At 42.3% G+C, this 20,060-nt stretch overlaps 1 protein-coding gene across 5 annotated transcripts in view; it reads left to right on the top strand.

The window, feature by feature from the left end:
• Positions 1–19,648, top strand: part of CDH17 (cadherin 17) — a 63,050-nt gene extending 43,402 nt beyond the window's left edge. For all 5 annotated transcript variants that reach the window (XM_025433653.3, XM_035708422.2, XM_035708420.2 and 2 more), the window contains 6 exons: positions 3,931–4,175; positions 6,988–7,118; positions 11,214–11,453; positions 15,832–15,948; positions 16,084–16,197; positions 18,556–19,648. In XM_025433653.3, coding sequence (XP_025289438.1) covers positions 3,931–4,175; positions 6,988–7,118; positions 11,214–11,453; positions 15,832–15,948; positions 16,084–16,197; positions 18,556–18,656 — 948 coding nt within the window. In that variant the 3' untranslated portion in view covers positions 18,657–19,648. The remainder of the gene's footprint in view (positions 1–3,930; positions 4,176–6,987; positions 7,119–11,213; positions 11,454–15,831; positions 15,949–16,083; positions 16,198–18,555) is intronic.
• The last annotated feature ends 412 nt before the right edge of the window (positions 19,649–20,060 follow it).

Below are 20,060 nucleotides of genomic sequence, written 5' to 3'. Positions count from 1 at the left end.
TGGGAGGATTGGGAGGTTGGGGGTGGGGCCGGAAGTGCTGAACTTCTAATTATGGCTTGATCTTTCTGGGGAGCAGCCTCCCTCCTGAAACCACCCAGGAGCCCATCAAGAATTGCTTCATTAGAACAAAAGGCTCTCCTCTCACCCAGGAAATTCCAAAGGATTTAGGGGCTCAGTGTCAGGAACCAGGAACCAGGGGTGGAGAGCAACATATATATTTTCTATTATTTCACGCACCAGCGTGATGCTGAGGATTAAGCAAGTGTTGGAAATGCTCTCCTCCTCAGTATTCACTGCCACCCAAAGCTCTGGCCTGTCTCTCGTGGTAAAACATGAGAGTCTTTGGGCCAAGAGAGTGTGCGGAGCAGGAAGTCTCTTCCTTTGGGTCCTGCCTGGCTTATCAATAATTCTCCTGGGATCCCCTTTTAGAAATCCAGGGTTTCATTTCAGCTTTATTATTTTTTTTTAATGCAAAAGTGGTCCCTTCTCTATCATGCTGGTCTTTTTGAATTCTCAGTGCCGGACCTATTTTTAACTAGCTCAAGCGTCATTTGGAAAAGTAACGCACAGACTTCTTTCTCCCATCACCGGTGAAAATGTTACATGTCCCACGTCTCAACTCCTCTCCCTCGGCACCTTTATCTCTGCTTCCAGGTTGAATCTAACTCACCGAGTTTGACCTTTCAAGCAGTTGCGTGAAAAGGAACTGCGGCCTGAGCATGTTTTTTCAGCTCATTTGATGAATCTGCTTCATCAGACAGGACCCACGACCATCCCAAGAGCCTAGGATAGGTCTCTTGACTTGGCTCTGCAGGCACAGCCCCGTGTTAGGGAGGACGATACACAGGGTTTGATAAGGCTTGTCCTCGATTAAGGTTTGCTGATTATCATTTGCTAATTTAGCATCTTTCATTTCTGATTTTTTTCCCCCTGGAAGATCTGGGTCAGTGCTTTTTCTGGTGTGAAAGTTAAGCACTCTGATCAATGGCAGGCTGCTCCTTTCTCGTTTGCTCTTCCATTCAGTCAGTATGTGTTTAAGGGCCACTGACACCCTCTCCTAACTCGTCTCCCTGTCCGGTGCGGGCACCCTCACATGGCTGCTCCCAGAGTTATTTTCCTAAAACACAAATCTGCCCTTGTCAGTCTTGTGCCTAATGCCTCCCTCTGCTCCTCAAGGATGAAGTTCCAGCTCCTTAGCTGGATGCACAGTCATCTATCTCTACTCTCAGCCTCGTGCATTCTATCTTGATAACACCGGCTGCCTCCCATCTGCAGACCTAGTAGCCTGTTTCTTTACCCCCACTCATCCCCCCCAACCTCTGGGGGCTCCAGTGATGAGATGGGAAAGCCAGGGAGGTCACTGAGGGCCTCTTTGGTATGAGGATGGGTGAGCACACGGAGAGTGGTGCTGCCTGCCTGAACCTGCACTTGGCTGGACCAGCAAGGAACAAAGAGTGTGTCCTTGGTCCACTTTGCAGGCTTGCTCTGGGGGCTGTTGCTGTTCTGTTCCAACCACCAGGCTTTCTCAGTTTGCTGTCCCTGCCTTCACCCCCTGAGATTAGGAGTGGGTCTCTGAGTGTCAGAAGCTCCAGCTTGCATCCCATCCCCAGGTAGGGAGACCCATCAGACTGCTTGGTGGTGATCAAATGTCATCATGGGGCCATGGCCTGCAGACAGTGGGTGCTTATGTCTGTGAACAACCTCTTTTTTACATCTCATCTGGCCTTAAAATTTTTCTTTATCCTTTATATTATATCCTGTTGCTTCTTATTTTCAATCTTGAGTGGCTGTGAGTCTTCATACATAATTCTTTCTCTTCCATATGAACAACCTTTCTATCATACTTTCTATTGAACTAGAAATTGGATTGTGATGTGTGTGTGTTTGTGTGTGCAAGGAGGAGAGGGGTTTCTGGAGAGTGGGAATTTTCTCCAGAAACTCTTTTGTACTGGGGCCTTCACAGGCCCAGGAAGGACCAAGTCCTTCTCATCTCTCTATGTCTTGACTGACCCACGATCGATACTGTGTGCCAAGGAAGAGAGGGGAAGCAAAGATGAGTACAACACAATTTCTCCTCTCAGAGAGCTTATGCTCAGACTGGGTGACGGGCACTGGGCGGAGGCACTTAATGGAATGAGCGCTGGGTGTTATTCTATATGTTGGCAAATTGAACACCAATAAAAAATAAATTTATTAAAAAAATAAAAAATAAATAAAATAGGTAACCAAACAATGAGAATCCTGCATCAGATACTGAGAGATTATAGAGGACGTCGAGCTTGTCCATTTGAGGATAGCAGGTAGGGACTGGATGTAGAGAGGAGAGCATTGAGCCCACTCCTGACTGAGGGGAAGAACTTTTTCAGATGTTAGGAGATGGCAGGGAAGCTAATGCAATCGTGTGTCAAGCCCTCCATGAGTTTTTCTCTCTGTGAATGGATGTTACCATTTTTATTTAACTGATGAGAAACTGATATAAACTAAAGTTAAAAGACTGATAGTTTCCCACGAGGTCCTGGGTCTTCCAGGCCTGGGAGAGTGAATCAAGTAGGATAGTTTCCATTACCCGCAGCGTACCTTTTGGGTTTTGCTTTGGTTCCTCTCTTTTTGAGGTCCTGGGTACCATCAGGACTGTGACTGTATGCTCTCCTTAGGAAAGAACTCACATGTGTACATAATATAAATATTTAGATTTTGGTTTCTAGGGCTTTACAGATTCCCAGAAGCCTCTTAATCCCAGATGAGAAGCCCAACTGTAGGGGCTAGTCCTCTTCAGCAGGCCTTTCGGATTAGAGTTTCTCTCCCCTTGTAGAATCATGGACTCAGTGCTTTGAGAGAGAGCTTAAAAGTCACATAAGAGCAGTTGCTGAAATGCTGTGTTAAGTCCTTTCTGTCACATGTTGGTTAAGCCTATTCTTGAAAGCTATCAGAGTTGGGAATTTACTATTTTTTTTTGAAACCACCCCTTCTGTCTTGGAGAACCCTGTTAGATTCTTCCTCATACTACACTCAAATCGGTTTCTTGGTTCTTGATTCCTGCCTCTGTCTAGAATGGTCTGGAACAAGAGCAGTTCCTCTATCTTTCAATTTTCTCTGCTAACCTCTCTGTGAGGATAAGTCCTTTATTTTGGGATTTGGATCCTGAGGTCCCTGGGAAATCATTCTCCATACAGTGTAGACATCTCTTTACCATCCTTTCCCCAGCTGTCTTCTGAGAATTTTCTTGAGAGAATCAGTAAGTTTCTACTGAATGAATGAAGTGTCCCAGGGTTACATAAATTTAAGGGATGCTGCATTGATTTCCTCTTCTAGGAGAGGATATATAATACATATAGCATATTAAAAGCTCTGTTGAGGGGATCCCTGGGTGGCGCAGCGGTTTGGCGCCTGCCTTTGGTCCAGGGCGCGATCCTGGTAGACCCGGGATCGAATCCCACATCGGGCTCCCGGTGCATGGAGCCTGCTTCTCCCTCTGCCTGTGCCTCTCTCTCTCTCTCTCTCTGTGACTATCATAAATAAATAAAAAAAAATTAAAAAAAAAAAAAAAAAAGCTCTGTTGAGACCTGCAGCAAAGACTTTGGCTCTGTTACCCTGAGAAGTAGATTTTTGCTGACACCAAATTGGGAACTGCTCCTCTATAAGAAAGTATTTATTTATTTATCTATTTCTAGAGAGGGAGAGAGAGTAGAGGCAAGGGGTAGAGGGAGAAGGAGAGAAAGAATCTTAGGCAGGCTCCACACCCAACACGGGGCTCCACCTCACAACCCTGAGATCATGATCTGGGCTGAAATCAAGAGTCAAACGCTTAACTGACTGAACCACCCAGGTGCCCCTGTAAGAACGTTTTAAAGAGACTATTGGGAATGAATCTTTTGAGGGAACTAATCATTCCCCAAATTAATTTTTCCTCTTTTCCCCCTCCCCACACAGCCTCTTGATTTCGAAACAGTAGCCGTACATAATCTTGTGTTCCAAGCGGAAAATCCTGAGCCTCTGGTGCATGGTGTAAATTATAACAGCAGCTCTTCTGCTACATTCAAGCTTATTGTGACCAATGTTAATGAAGCACCCCAATTTACTCAGAACATATACCAAGCAAAAGTCCGAGAAGATGTGGCTATAGGCACTAAAGTAGGCAACGTGACTGCCAAGGATCCGGAAAATCTGGATATAAGGTAAAGGAGAGCAGTGCTGGGCAGGCCCCGCTGTGCTGGGACCATGGCCAGTGGGGAGGGAGAGGGGCTGGGAGGGATAAAGAAGCTGGTCTGACTCCAGGGCTCTCCCTTAAGAAAGCAGCCCGGGGTTGAAGCTGTATCCGGGGTACACGGTGAACTTGACCTTGGTTCCAACTGTTGTCAGTACCCTGGGGACATCAGTGAGAACCCAGGCTCAGTTAAGTGGGAAGCAGGTCAGCTTCCATTCCAGCCCACTCACCACCAGTCCCAACTGGTGAGTTGTGAGAGCCGGTGAGTTCAGGAGTTGGGGTCCAGAGGTGGACTGAAGTTCTTTCTAGACAGAGAGAATGAAGCAAAAGGCCAACTGGACAGACTCACCCACCTGATAGGGTTAAGGGAATCTTCTGGATGTAGAGTGCCTACATTCCCTGGCTCTCCAGACAGCAGGTCTGGGGCGACAAAACTCCTTCTAGAGCCCACCTGTGGAGAGGCTGGTGCTCAGGCTGAAGGGATTAAACAAAATGTGCAAATCTTTCCGTCTTTGCAATTCTCAATCACTTTTATTCCCCAGTGCAGTAAGATCTCCACAGATTTGCCTTAAACATGCACAATGATTATTTACCCAAGATATGTAAGAATGTGTATATAGCCGTATCTGTATCAATATCTATAACTTCTTAAGGTTATGTATAGTCAGTAAGCACATAGATGGGCCTTGAGTCCGGATCTCTTGCTTTTATCACATTAGCACTGTTGTCTGAGGCATAGCAAATATTTCAGCATGGCTTAAACCATTGCATGTGGTTTCGTATGACAATTCCTTCAATTTCTCCAAACATTGGAAGGGAGACTTGCGCCCCAGTGAGCCATCCTTCAGGCGCTTGGAATCACCTCTGAGACCTTTTCCTTTGTCAGGTTGCCACCTACTGTTTCACTCTCTGTGTTCCATAAAGACAAACGTTAAGAGAGAAAGAACAGCGGGGGCTACCCTGTGTGGTTGAGCGTAGATGCTACTGTATATACATCAGTCACAAGTTATGATAGGGCACAGAATGTTGATCATTACAACCATTCGCTGTTTAACAAAAGCTTCTGCCTTCTTCATGAGAATGCTATGAAGAACATCAGTCAAAGGTGAGTGAATAAAAATTTGAGTTTATGGGTGAGGAAAACAAAATCATGTAAGAAAACTCCATGGGAAAAAAAAAAAAAACTCCATGGATCAAGGAAAATGTGTAACATAAATACTACTAAATTGGAATCAGGGAGATGAGGAGGAAGACAGAGAAGGAGAGCGTCCTATAAGAAGACAAGTAAAAAGAGTGCTTCAAGAATAAGAAATAATAAATCAATAGTTCTGGTGCTAGTAGTATGTCGGGTAAGAAGTAAGGATGAATGGAAAGTTTTTGGTCTGAGTTCATTCTTTTTCTTTCAGCTCTGCAAGCTCATGATCTGTTGGCACTCAGTGGTCTTTTAAAAAAGTAGATCAGATCATGGGACTCCTCTGAAAACCCTCCAAAGAGTTCCCATCCTACTCAGAATGAGACCCCAAGGACAGGATCTCTTCTTCATCACCCGTACAGCCAGCCTGCAGGGCTTGGCATATGAGAGCATACTACTATCATGAAAAAATTTAATTTGATGAACATATTCTGACTTTTTTAGTCATTCTCTTGCTTCTAGACATGTAGGTTGTTTCCAGTATATATACATTCTTATTAAATAAGATACTTTGAATATATGTATGAATGTCATGCTTTTCTAACTTCAATTAAATTGTTTTTATCCGGGGAAGATTTCCAGAGGTGGTATTCGTTGGTCTGAAGATGTGGACATCCTTATGGCCACGTTGTGCTGCTTCCCAAAGGGCCGCACCTGTTGTGGTTCTAGGCTTGTCTCGGATTCATTGCTCACACACCTACCAATGAGTTCCGTTGAAAACACACATGTGGCTGGATCACCTTCCTGCTTAGCAGCATTGTCCTGTCCACTGCCCATTGCTTCTGGTGCTCTGACTCTTTCCACCTCCCTGGCTTCATCTTTTGCCATCCACTGCTTCCCACGTTGATCCCACAGGGCTGGCGTGCCCGACTGCCCCACACCCCCAGGCTCTTCCCGGGCCTTTCTGCATCAGCTCATGCAACTGCTTCTGCTTGAAGCATCCTTTTTCTTGCCTTAGTTAGACATCTCCTGCTTCACAAAGACTTCTCTTGGACACCCCAGGGCCCCTCTCATGGTATTTACCACAGTTTATTGGGATGATCTCTTTCTGTGTCCATCTCTGTCACGGAGAGCCCCATCTTTTTTTTTTTTTTCCCTTTCCTGTAATCTCCTCTCTTGTTCTACTGCTTAATATTTGCTAAGCACTCAATAGATGTTTGTAGAATGAGCAATTCACGGTGCCACCAGCGGGTCGGAGTATCCACCCCCTCACCTAACATCCCCACCCCTGGGGGTTCAAGTTTTCTTAGAGGGAGTGGTCCGCTTATCAGTTTTAAAAGATGCTTCCAGGTGGTGTTAATGGGAATCCTTTGATTTCCAGAAAAGTCTAACCTTTTTCCTCTGGAGTTTGCGACTATACCTTCCCTAATGAAACGAATCTAACTCCAACTCTGTAAGGGTGAGCAAATCCTTTTGAAGATAGATGGTATGCAAGTAAAGCATTACTAATACTAAATAATGATCCCTTAAATATATGGCGAGTGATACGCAAGGGATAAGGCTGATGTCAACAGCACAACGATCTTAAACTGTCTTCACGCTTTCACACAGAGTAATGTGAGTTTTCTTTTGCTCTTTTCACTTCCTGAAGTTATTCCCTGAAAAACAACAAGAGAGGTTGGCTTAAAATTGACCCCGTCACTGGCGAGATCTTTACCATGGCTCCGATGGACAGGGAAGCCGAAAGTGTGTATCGGGTGCAAGTGGTGGCAACTGAAGTAGGTGAGGAAAAAAAAGGAACATATTATTAGGGGATGCATCGATGGAGACGGGAGGGAAGGTGAGGTGGGTGGGAAACTTTACGGGGTCCAATTGTCAGAATACCTAACTAGCAGGAGGATGATAGAGTACGACAGTGGAGGGAGGTGCTCATACCTCCCTGGTTTTGTGCAGGGTGGGACCCACTGGCGCCTCTCAGGTGGGGGCACACCTGCAGGCCGGCTGGGCTGGGGGGTGCTGCTGCTGCTCACTCTTGTTTCCCCAGTAGGTGCTACGGCTTCTGGGAAGGTTCCTTGTCCCCACTGAACTACCTCCCCTTCCTCCAAAGTGGTTGTGGGTTTCTCCTGAGAGCAGGGCCAAACCACGGCCCTGCTGACCCAGACCCTTACTTGCTCCTTCAGCCTTAAATTGCAATGGCTCGGGTCTGATCCAGAAAACATTTTATACCATGTTCTCAACTTACGCCAGAATCACTTGGGAGCTTGTTCAGTAAGATACGAGGAGTTCATCTCTGGAGATTCTGATTCACAAGGTTTGGGTGTCCCCCCCGCCCATCTCCCCCAGCCTGGGTGTCTCAGTTTTGCTGAAACTGGGTGAGCTTTTGAAAGGAAAGATTTCTTTTATAGACAAGCCAAGATGTTTGAATCATCCTGTATAATCTTTGCATCCCATTTAATCTGGTTGTGATGATATATATCCCCACACCGACTTTGAAGGTGGAGTTCCAGGGAACTTAAAAAATTAAAATAAACATACACCGATAGGAATAGTATGCTTACCAGTGATAAAGCTGGCATTTCCAACATTACGTTTCTTTGCGTTTAAATGAAAATTTCCAACTTAGCGTAGAAATTCTGTTGCTCTTATGCCAGTTGAAGCCTCTAATTAAACAGTAAATGTATCTGCCTGGTTTACCAAAAAATGAGAACGGAACAAATTAGGACTACATGAATACGTTCTCGACCAAAAAAATGAACTTCCAAATGGGAGGCCCAAGATTGGGAGGACTGGGGACCATTCCAATGCATGGGAATCATCAAAATAGTCCCTGCATGCGAAAGGATTAAGAAAAACAAAAGTGCCCCAGTCGAGTTAAGCCAATGAGGGTAGAAATGCTGAAGTGTGTCCCCAATTTGGAACAATTGTGCCCAAGCGGATACGCCTTGTCTCCCTTGCTTGTCTCCAGAGGAGCACATTCCACTACCACACTGTATACATTGAACTCTTGACTTAAAAGCTTGGGATAATCAGTAGGCAGTTCCTGGCTGAGCCTTCGTGCTGCGTGGGATGTGTCCCAGGGACCTCTCACGTTTTTGAAGTTCCATGAAGTTCCATGAATCAAAACCAGGATTCGAAGTCCTGTGCCCTTTGTCAGCTCTGAAATGATGCAGATGGATGGAACGACTTCGAGAGCACATGCCTGTTCCTCCTCTGGTTGTGTGGGGTCAGGGCCCTAGCAGACAGTTGAAAAGCAAAGCGAGAAGACCAGGTTCACTGGATTTGAAGCAAGATGGGATGGGACACTGTGGAACTGGTACCTGTGACTGATGTCAGGGAAGGGTGAGAGGAGTCAGTGTTTGCATTGCGTTGGCAGCCCCGATTTTAGCACCTAGTATAATAACTTAGTCCTCATACAACACTGTGGGTAGGTGCTGTTATTGACCAGATTTTATGGACGAGGAAATCAAGGCACTGAGAAGTTAAGCAACTTGCTCAGAATCACACGGCTTCCGAATATGAAGGGTACAGACTCCACAGCTTTCACTGCTCCACCGGAGTAAATGATGCTTGTGAAGCCCTTTGCTATTTTCAACGAACACCACATGTGGGAGCCTCACAGAGTCACGTGTTTCACAGTGGAAGAAATGAGGTGTAGGACACTTAACCAACATGCCTAGGTCAGTGTTGAGGAGAAGTTGTGGGCTCTAGAGTCAGACTTCCTGGGGTGGAAGCCTCTCTACTGCTGTGTGACCTTGAACAAGCCACCCGGCTTCTCTGAACATCAGTCTTGTCACCAGTAGACACAGATCAGAGTTGTTTTGAGGTAATGGACACCCAAAGCAATTTGCACATTCAGTGCAATCCCGATCAAAATAACACCAGCATTTTTCACAAAATTGGAACAAACAATCCCCAAATCTGTATGGAACCAGGATAGACTGTAAATGGCCAAAGGAATGTTGAGAAGGAAAAACAAACCTGCAGGCATCACAATCCCAGATTTCAAGCTGTATTATAAAGCTGTGATCATCCAGACAGTATGGTCCTGGCACATAGGTCAATGGAACAGAATAGAGAACCCAGAAATGGGCCCTCAACTCTATGATCAACTCATCTTCGACAAAGCAGGAAAGACTATCCACTGGAAAAAACACAGTCTCTTTAATAAATAGTGTTGGGAAAATTGGACAGCCACGTGCAGAAGAATGAATCTTCTCACCAGCAACTTCTTACCAGACACATCATTGGAGGCAAGGAAAACAAAAGCAAAAATGAACTCATGGGACTTCATCAAGATAAAAGCTTCTGCACGACAAAGGAAACAATAAACAAAACTAAAAGGCAACGTACGGAATGGGAGAAGATAGTTGCAAATGACGTATCAGATAAAGGGCTAAGATCCAGAATCTTTGAGGAACTCATCAAAATCAATTGCAATTGCCCTACTAGGTATTTTTTTTTAAGATTTTATTTATTTATTCATGAGACACACACACACAGAGAGAGAGAGAGAGAGAGAGAGAGAGAGGCAGAGGGAGAAGTAGGCTCCATGCAGGGAGCCCGATGTGGGACTCAATCCCAGGACTCCAGGATCACACCCTGAGCAGCAGGCAGGTGCTAAGCCGCTGAGCCACCCAGGGATCCCCGCCCTACTAGGTGTTTATCCAAAGGATACACAAGCGCTGATTCAAAGGAATGCATGCACCCAAAAAATAAATAACCCAATTAAGAAATGGGCAGAAGACATGAACAGACATTCTTCCAAAGAAGACATACACTGGCCAACAGACACATGAGAAGATGCTCCACGTCACTCATCATCAGGGAAATACAGCTCAAAACCACAATGAGATGTCACCTCACACCTGTCAGAATGGCTACACTTAACAACACAGGAGACAGGTGTTGGCAAAGATGCTGAGAAAGGGGAATCTTTCTGCAGGGTCAGTGGGGTTGCAAACTGGTGCAGCCACTCTGGAAAACAGTATGGAAGGTCCTTGAAAAGTTAAGAATAGAACTTTTCTACAACCCAGCAATTGTACTACTGGGTCTTTACCCAAAGGACATGAAAATGCTGATTCAGAGGGACACATGTGCCCTGATGTTTATAGCAGCGCTATCAACAGTAACCAAATTATGGAAAGGGCCCGGATGTCCACCACAGAAGAATGAATAAAGAAGATGAGGTGTGTACATATATATACAATGGAATATTCCTCAGCCATCAGAAGGAGTGAAATCTTGCCATTTGCAACGAGGTGGATGGAACTAGAGGGTATTATGCTAAATGAAATAAGTCAGTCAGACGCATGAGACTTCACTCATATGTGGAATTTTAGAAGCAAAACACGTGAACATAGAGGAAGGGAGAGAAAAACAGAATAAGATAAAAACAGAGAGGGAGGTAAACCATCAGAGACTCTTAACTATAGGAAGCAAACTGAGGGTTGCTGGAGGAGACGTGGTGGGGATGGGCTAGATGGGTGATGGGTATGAAGAAGGGCCCTTGTTGGGATGAGCACTGGGTGTTAGACGTAAGTGATAGATCACTAGATTCTACTCCTGAAACCAATACTACACCATATGTTAACTAACTTGAATTTAAATTTAAAAAAATTAGTGTGTAAATCTTAATTATTATTGTTATCACTAAGACTTTTTAACCAGGAAGTGAAAACAAGTCTGATTCTAAAAGCTTATTATCTTTCTACTACCTTATGTGTCTGTGTATATATATAAATATTTATTTTGTGTGTGTTTGTGTATATATATATATATATATATATTTTTTTTTTTTTTAAGACAAGGAAGTATCTATTTCACGTTAAGAGGAAAATGAGAACGCTGATACCATGTTTCAATCCCTCACTTCCTTAGGTGGCTCCTCCCTGAGCTCCGTAGCCACTTTCCACCTGGCCCTGTCCGATGTGAACGATAACCCCCCTCGGCTAGCCACGGACCACCCACACTTGTTTCTGTGCCACCCCCTCCAAGCACCTGGAAGTGTCATTTTCGAGGCCACTGATGATGATCAGCAGTTTTTTCGGGGTCCACGGTTTACATTTTCTCTTGGCAGCAAAGTCTTAGAAAATGACTGGGAAGTTAAGCGAATCAACGGTGAGTTGTCAAAAAACAAAAACAAAAACAAAAAACTGTGAGTTGTCCAAGGACATAGAACAAACCCTGGCCGATGAGAGGTTACAGTGAGATTTTATGGGCCGTGGTGTGCTCGCAGCATCAACGCAGGGCTCCCGGGCTGCAGGCAGGAAGTTCGTGCTTTGAAAACTTGTAGAGAAGAGCTCTTCAGAGGGGAGAAAGCCCTGGGCTTTGGAGGGAGGAAAGATGACCACACGGCATCCCCCTTAGTACACGTCAGACAATTGGATAATCGAACAATGTAGACAGCATTTGCAAAATTTCCAATGGTAGCTGAGAAATGGATTTCATAATGTTTTTTTTTTTAAAAAAAAACAAGCCCCATTAAAATACAACTGTCATACAATAGACAGCAGATATTTAAAGTGTACAATTTTATAAAGATTGATAAATGTAGGCATCATTGAAGCCATCAGCACAAGAGGGACAAGAACAGTTTCAGTGGCCTCCAAGATTTCTCACACTCCAGTTGCAAATCCCGTTTGTCACCCCACCCTGCCCATCCTCCGTCCCCCATCCCCAGGTAACCACCGATCTGCCTCCTGTCCCTATAGATCAGTTTGCATTTTCAAGAGTCCTATCTAAATACAGTAATACAGTGTGTACCCTTCTTTGTCTGGCTACTTTCACCTAGCATATTTATTTTGGGGTTTATCCACGTTTTTGTGCATCTCAATACCTCATTCCTGGTTATTACCGAGGAGTATTCCGTGATCAGCCGCTCTGACGGTCTGTTAGCTTTTCACATACTGATTGTCGTGTAGGTCGCTTCCAGTTTTTGCTGTTACAAGTAAGACTGCTATGAGCATTTGTGAGCAAGACTTTTGCTTTCGTTTTTCTTGATTGAATACCTAGCAGTGGAATGGCTGGATCCAATGGTAGCCACGTGGTTAACTTTTTAAGAAAATGGCAAACTGTCTTCCAGGTCGTGACATTTTACATTCCCACTGGCGCATGAGAGGCCTAGTTGCTCAACATGCTCCCCATCTCTTGTTACACTTAGTCTTTTTTTTTTTTTTTTAATTTTAGCCATTCTAGTGGGAGTGCAGTGGCATTTCAGCATTTCATTATGGTTTTGATTTATGTTTCCCCTAAAGACTACCGGTGTTGAGCATCTTTCCATGTGCTTATTTGCCATCCGTGTGACTTCAATGGTGAAGTGTCTGATCAACTTCTGTGCCCATCTGAAAAATCTGGCTACTGGCTTTCACTGTTGACTCCTAGCATTCTTTCTATAGTCTAGGTACAAATTCTTTGTCAGGTATGTTTACAGAAATTTTGTCATAGACCATGGCTTCCATTTTCATTTTGTAACATTGTCTTTTGAAGAACGAATTGAAAGGTTTTTGATGGCATCTGGTTTATCAATTTTTAGAATTTTTGTAATTTGTGACTTTTTTTTGTTGTGATATTTAAGAAATTTTTGCCAAACCCAAGGTTGCTAAAATTTTCTAATTCCCCCCCAACAAAGGTTTTATGTTTTAGCTTTTACATTTAGCTCCATGATCCATTCTCAAGTTAATTTTTTAAAAAAAGTTTACTTATTTATTGTTTTTAGAAAGAGAGAGAGAGAGCATGCAGTGGGAGGGGCCGAGAGAGAGGGAGAGAGGGAATCTCAAGCAGACTCCCCTCTGAGTGTGGAGCCTGCTGTGGGATTGGATCTCACGACCCTGAGATGGTGACCTGAGTGGAAATCAAGAGCTGATGCTTAACCGACTGAGCCACCCAGGTGCCCCTCAAGTTAAGTTTTGCATGTAGTATGTGGTTGAGGTCAAGTTTCATCATATTTAATAAGACCATTTAATTGTTCTGACACTATACAGTGGAAATATCCTTTTCACATTGAATTGTCTTGGCAGCTTTGTCAAAGATCAAGTGACCACATGTATATGGATCCATTTCTAGACTTTTCCATCTCATTCATCTGCCTACCTTTATAGACTTTTACACTGTTTTGATGACTGTTGCACTAGAATAAAACTTAAAATCAGGTAATGTAATTTTCCCAACTGTGTTCTTTTTCAAGATTTTTTTTTCATCTATTCTAGGTCTTTTGCATTCTATCTAAATTTTAGACTGTAGCTTATCCATTTGTACCAAAAAAGTCTATGGGGATTGTGATTTGGGATCATATGAATCTCTACCTGCATTTGGGAAAGAATTGACATCTTAACCAAAAAATGGAATCTTGTAAACCATGAAGATGATATATATCCATTTATTTAGGTCTTCCTTAATTTCTCTGAGCAGTGTTTTAATTTTCAGGGTGTAGTTTTTGCAGATTTTCTCCTAAGCATCTTATATATTTGATGCTATTTTAAGTGGTATTTAAAAATTTAATCTTTAAGTAATTCCAGGATAAGGGAATATAATTGATGGTTTTTGTGTATCGATCTTATATCCTATGACACTGCTGACCTCACTTTGCTGTGCTCTCTCTTCCTTTTTTAATGACTCCATAGATTTTCTCCATGGGCAATCCTGTTGTCTGTGAATAGTATCACTTTAATATCTTTTCCAAACTGGATGCCTTTTATTTCTTTATCTTGTTTTATTACTGGCTGAAACTATCAGTAGAGTGTTGAATGAAAGTAGTGTCCCTAATATGGGGGGAAAGCATTCAGTCTTCGACCATTAAGTATGAAGTTTGCTCTAGGTTTTTGTACATGTCCTTTATCAGATCGAGGAATTTATCTTCTATTGCTAACCTGCAGAGAGGCGTTTGTTTCTTTTTGCTAACTAGGGACGGATACCAAAATTCTCACATGCCTTTTTTGCAATGCTTAGTTGGTGGTGAGATATTAATATTCTTATATATTGTTGAATTTGCTTTGCTAAAATTTTAAGGATTTCTCCATCTACATTCTTGAGCCTATTGGTTTATATTTTTCTTTTCCTTTTAATGGCTTTGTCTGGTTTTGGTATCAGAGTAATGCTGGCCTCATAATCTGAGTTAGGAAGTATTCTATTTCTTCAATTATCTGAAAAGCTTTGTGTAAAATTGTTTTTTATTTCTCTCTTAAAGTTTGGTAGAATTCACCAGTGAAGCCATCTGGACCCAGAGCTGTCTTTATAGGAAGTTTTAATTAAAAATTTAATTTATTTAGTAGATACAGGGCTATTTAAGTTATAGATTTCTTGTTGATTGAACTTGTTAGTTTGTATCTTTTAAATAATTTGTCTATTTCATTTGATTTGTCTAATTTATTGGCACAGTTATTTACCTTATTATTTTATTATTCTCTTAATATCTACAGAATATGTAGTGATATCATCACCTCATTCTGATATTGAAAAATTATCTCTTTTTCCCTGATCAGCCTGGCTAGAGGTTATTAATTTTGATATTCTCAAAGAACCAGCTTTTATTTCATAGACTTTTCTCCATTTTTTGGTTTTGTGTTTCAAAGCTCAGATCTTTATTATTTCCCTCATTCTTCTTATGTTGTATTTAATTTGTTCTTCTTGTTCCATTTTTATTAAGGTGGAAGTTGAGGCAATTAATTTGGAAATTTTTGGTTTGTTAGCACAGACATTTGGTGCAATAAATTTCTCTCTCGGTGTCATGTTGGTTTGATGTGTGTTTTCATTTTCATTCAGTTCCAAATACTTTCTAATTTCCCTTTACATTTCTCCTGTGACCCATGGGTTATTTTGAAGTGTATTATATAGTGCCCAAGTATATGGGGATTTCCCACCGCTTTCTGATTATTGATTTCTAACTTAATTTCGTAGTGACCAGAGAGCATTTGACTGGAATACTTTTAAATTTGTGGGGACTTTGGTCTCTCAGTACTTTAAAGATATTTTTTCTACCGTGTTCCGGATTGCGTTGTTCTTTGTTCCCTTAAATGTAACATATTTTTCCCCTTTTGGATGCTTTTAAGATATTTTTTTCCAATAGTTTTAAGCCTTAATGTAGTTTTGTTTGCTTTTCTTTTTCCTGGGCTTTACTAATCTTCTGGGATCTGAGGATTTAGAGTTTTCATCAAATTTGGAAAAACAATTAGCAATTATTTCTTCAAATAGTTTTTCTCTTTCTGATTCGGTATTAATTCAGTTTAACTTTATAAAACATAGCTATAGGGAATAATGATTACCAGCTATATTCAGTAGTGTTCATTCTACAGAGAAATCACCATCAGGAAATCTCAGGATGCTTTGGCATCCTCTTTGACACTATGGAAGGTACATGAAGAGTGGTGATGCTTTGGAAAGTTTAACTCATAATCATTTCTTGGTCAACCTTAGTATATACTAAGACGAGCCTTATTCTTACTGATATATGGTTCTGAGGTTGTGTTTTCATGTCATTCATTTTTTTCCCCTATCCTGACAGGATCTCATGCCAAACTCTCCACCAAGCACACGAACTTTGAGGAGAGAGTTTACAGCGTCCCAATCCACATCAGTGATGGCGGTGAACCAGAATTGAAGGGAACAGTCTCGTTACCAGGTAGGTATTTTCCCACAGGCAACTTGGAATATGTCTGTCACCATAGGTAGTTTGAGAGAATTCTTGTCTTTGATAAGGAATTCTGCAACGGTTTTCTTGAAAATGTATTTTACCGAATACGGTTCTGCTTTTCAGTTACTTTCTGCAAGTGTGTGGAAGGAAGTTGTTTCCGGCCAGCCGGTCACCAGTCGGGGATGCCCACTGTGGGCATGGCAGTTGGTATACTTCTGACCACCTTTTTGGTTATTGGTGAGTATAATTTCTCAGATTCGAGGGTTCCCGCTCTGGACCTTTGAAACCCTTACCTCAGGATCTCTCTTCAGGGCTGGGCTGGTGGCTGCTCGCTGGCAACTCCGCAATAGCCAGGAAGATAGATCATTAGCAAACTATCTCTCCTAGTTGAGAGCTGCTGCCTTCGTACCAGCCTTTACTTACCGTTGCCTTGTTGGTTAGTAGGGAAATATAACACAAGAGGCTTTAAAGCATACATTGTTATACTTTGGGCCTAGTTACCAAGGTTTTGTGATGAAGGAGAAAGAAGTGCAGTAGCTGTGCCCTGCTATGTGCCGGGCACTATGCTCGATATGGGGACACAGTGATGGGCAAGACACACAGATCCCGCACTCACGGAGCTTACAGGGTAGTCTACCATCGTTGGAACAGGGACAATCAGTCTTCCGGTGGAGATGCTCATACACCTGGAACGTTGCTGAACTTTCCTTTGCATATTTTCATGACTCTAGACTCTGATTCTTTATTACCCCAGAACAATTTGATCTTATCACAGGCCTTATAGTGCCTTCACCCCTGACCAGGCTACACAGCAGAGTCCCCACGTGTAGCCATCTTCTTTTTTGTGGAAAGCTCAGTGCTTGCTGTGGTAATTGTCTTCTTTCAACTGCTGTCCTCACCATAAGTTAAATATTAAAGATAGATCCTTCATCAAGTCAGATCCACCTGACTAAGGGGTTTACACCACCTCACGTCCTTTCTCTTTGACAAGGAGGGCTGGGATTCTTCTAAGAATTCTTAATTGTTCTCTTGGCATTTGGTCTTTTCGGCCATGACTCAGTCTGTCACACTGGACTCTGATTCACAGGTCTAAAAGGGATCTCATTTCCTTATACCACTCCTTCCAAATTCCTCATTATCACAACAGAAAAGGACCTTTGTCACATAGCCATTACCCATCTTCACATGTGCACGGAGATCTCTTTTCTCCCTGACCACTTGCTGGTACACACCTTTTATACTAACTGAGTTGTCCTATTGAGTTTTCACTCACTTACCAACCTCCCTTCTGCCTCTTTGCCTTTTCTCACTCTATTCACCCTCCCATCTTGAAAGGATTTTTGAATTTATGCACCAAATAGCAGTTTTCTTCCATGGCCATTTAATCCCACAATTTTGCCACACGATAAAAATTGGGTAAATTTGGTGATATCTAGATAGAAGTAACAGAATCTTATAGTTTTATACCCTTACTTTTTTCAAAATAAGGTTGAGATTCATGCAAGATGAGAGAAAGAGATAGAGAGAGACAGAGAAAGAGCAAGATCGGGGGGGAGGGGCAGACAAAGAGGAAGAAGCAGACTCCTTGCTGAGCCAGGAGCCTGATGTGGAGCTCAATGTGTAGCTTGATGTTGGACTCGATCCCAGGACCTGGATATTATGACCTGAGCCAAAAACAGATGCTTAACCATTTGAGCCATCCAGGCACCCATTGGGGCAAGATTCTTTTTCTTTTTTTAAACATTTTTATTTATTCATGAGAGAGAGAGAGAGAGAGAGGCAGAGACACAGGCAGAGGGAGAAGCAGGTTCCATGCCGGGAGCCCGATGTGGGATTCGATCCCCGTCTCCAGGATGACGCCCTGGGCTGAAGGCGGTGCTAAACTGCTGGGCCACCTGGGCTGCTTAATCAGTCTTTGAGCATCCGATCTTTTTTGCCACGAATCCTCCCATAAATTACAGCCAGATCGATTTCCTTAAAACAACTCCCTTTTTCCACATCGGTCTTTGGTTTATAGTACACAATTAGAGCTAAAACGCACAAGGTAATTTTGCAGGAGTTCAGAGGTAAGAGAAACCAGAAAGGTTAGGGAGTCTACTAGAGCTAGAGCCATGAGGAAGGCACCAAAGGAAATGTGGTATCTGGTGTGGACACATCTAAACTTTAGGTAGGTGATCAGGTCAGAGGACAGCTTTCTAGTTGTTCTGATCGGGCTATTTCCTCTAGAGAAGAGGAAGGACTGGAATAGACATTTATTGAATACGTCCAAATGTCAGGAACTCTATCAGATGCTTACACATTTAGTCTTCAGCATGCATTATGTCCTATATTCCTTGGTAAAGACCCAGCCACCAGCTTAGATATGGTTTGGGACTTGACACACACTTACCAACAACAAGATAAATGATAAGCTTACGAATCCAAGAAAGCCAATGCCTAGAATCCCTTATTCACCAGGACAACAAAACTTTGTTGAACCACAAAAAGAAATGAAGTCACATGAGTCATTTTTTCCTACCAGAATACTGCTTTATAAACGAATGTGATAATACATTATAAGATTCCATCTCCCTGACCCTGAGTTTTCTCTTTTAGGTATAATTTTAGCAGTTGTGTTTATTCGAATAAAGAAGAATGAAGGCAAAGATAATGTCGAAATTGCTCAGGCATGTGAAGCCCAGCCTCTGAGAAACTGAATTTGAAAAGGAATGCTTGAGTTTATGTACCAAGTGCTATTTCAGTAACGCAACCATTTAATCCCATAATTTTACTTTTTTATCCAACATGTACCATGATTTTTTACAGATATACCCTCTTGCCCTTTAATATTTTATTACTTTGATATTTTTTGTGTTATAGACATAGAGACATTTTCATTTTCCCATGACTCTTTCCCCTCTGCAAAAGCTTTAGCTATTTATCCAAAACAAAAAATGTGTGTGCTTTTTCCCCTCTAGGGAAAGATGGGCTTATGAAATATTCTGTTCATTTTCTCCTTATCAAGATATATCAGTCATCTACTACAGAGCTTCCTGGATGCCATTTATAATAACTCTGATTCCATCCTGTGTCTCCTTCCTCATGTCTCATTTGGTATTGCACTAATTTTAAAACATGTGTTGGAGAAAAGAACACAATGAAGTCTCAGGAAAAAAATAAAATAGAAGCCTGTCCCTTAGTGTGAACAGAAACTCTTTTGTGCTATTAGCCTTCTTCAGCTCATGGTGGCTCATATTGCTCTTCATTTGAGAGTCTTCCACTTGGGAATGGCACAAGCCTACTGCAGGCCACACAGGCCCACTTTCATCAATCTTGGTGCAGAAACCACCCACTGAGCAGGTTCTACCTACCATGAGTATGTTCTGCACATGTTTTCCTTGTGTATTTTTTTAATTTAAATTCAATTAGCCAACATATCATCAGTTTCAGATGTAGTGTTCAGTAATTAATCAGTTGCTAATACTACCCAGTGCTCATCACCCAGTGCCCTCCTTAATGTCCATCACTCAATTACCCCATCCCCCCACCTACCTCCCCTTCAGCAAACCTTCATTTTGTCTCCAAGAGTTAAGAGTCTCTCATGGTTTGTCTCCCTCTCTGATTTCTTCCCATTCAGTTTTCCTCCCTTCTCTTATGGTCCTCTGTACTATTATGTTCCACATATAAGTAAAACTATATGACCATTGTCTTTCTCCAATTGACTTATTTCACTTTCTGTATATTTAACAGTGAAAGAAAATAATGCATGAAAGAAGTAGTGACAAAAATCAAGAATAAGTGTTGCCTGTGGTTTAAGGTTTCTTGGGGTCTTCGACTCTGCTTCCTGGTTCTTTGCATTTGTTGACCAAAGATATGGGTAACAATAGTTACTTACCATTGGTCAGAATTACATCCCATGTAGAACTGGTCTGTAAGGCGGAGTCTGCAATGAAATAAAATTTCACTGCTTTCAGGACCATGGGTTGGGCTCAAGACAGATATTTTAAATAAGAGAACCTTAGACATTTGGAAGCATTTTTAAATCTGGAGCTATTGTCTGTCTCATGCTTTGAGCTTTAAAAACATTTGGCATCACAAAACTTCCCAGAATTTTCAAGAAT

The sequence above is a fragment of the Canis lupus genome, chromosome 29 (genome assembly GCF_003254725.2).
Source record: "Canis lupus dingo isolate Sandy chromosome 29, ASM325472v2, whole genome shotgun sequence".
NCBI classification, from domain to species: domain Eukaryota; kingdom Metazoa; phylum Chordata; class Mammalia; order Carnivora; family Canidae; genus Canis; species Canis lupus.
Note: the sequence above shows the minus strand (reverse complement) of the source record. Positions and strands in the feature narration are given on the sequence as shown.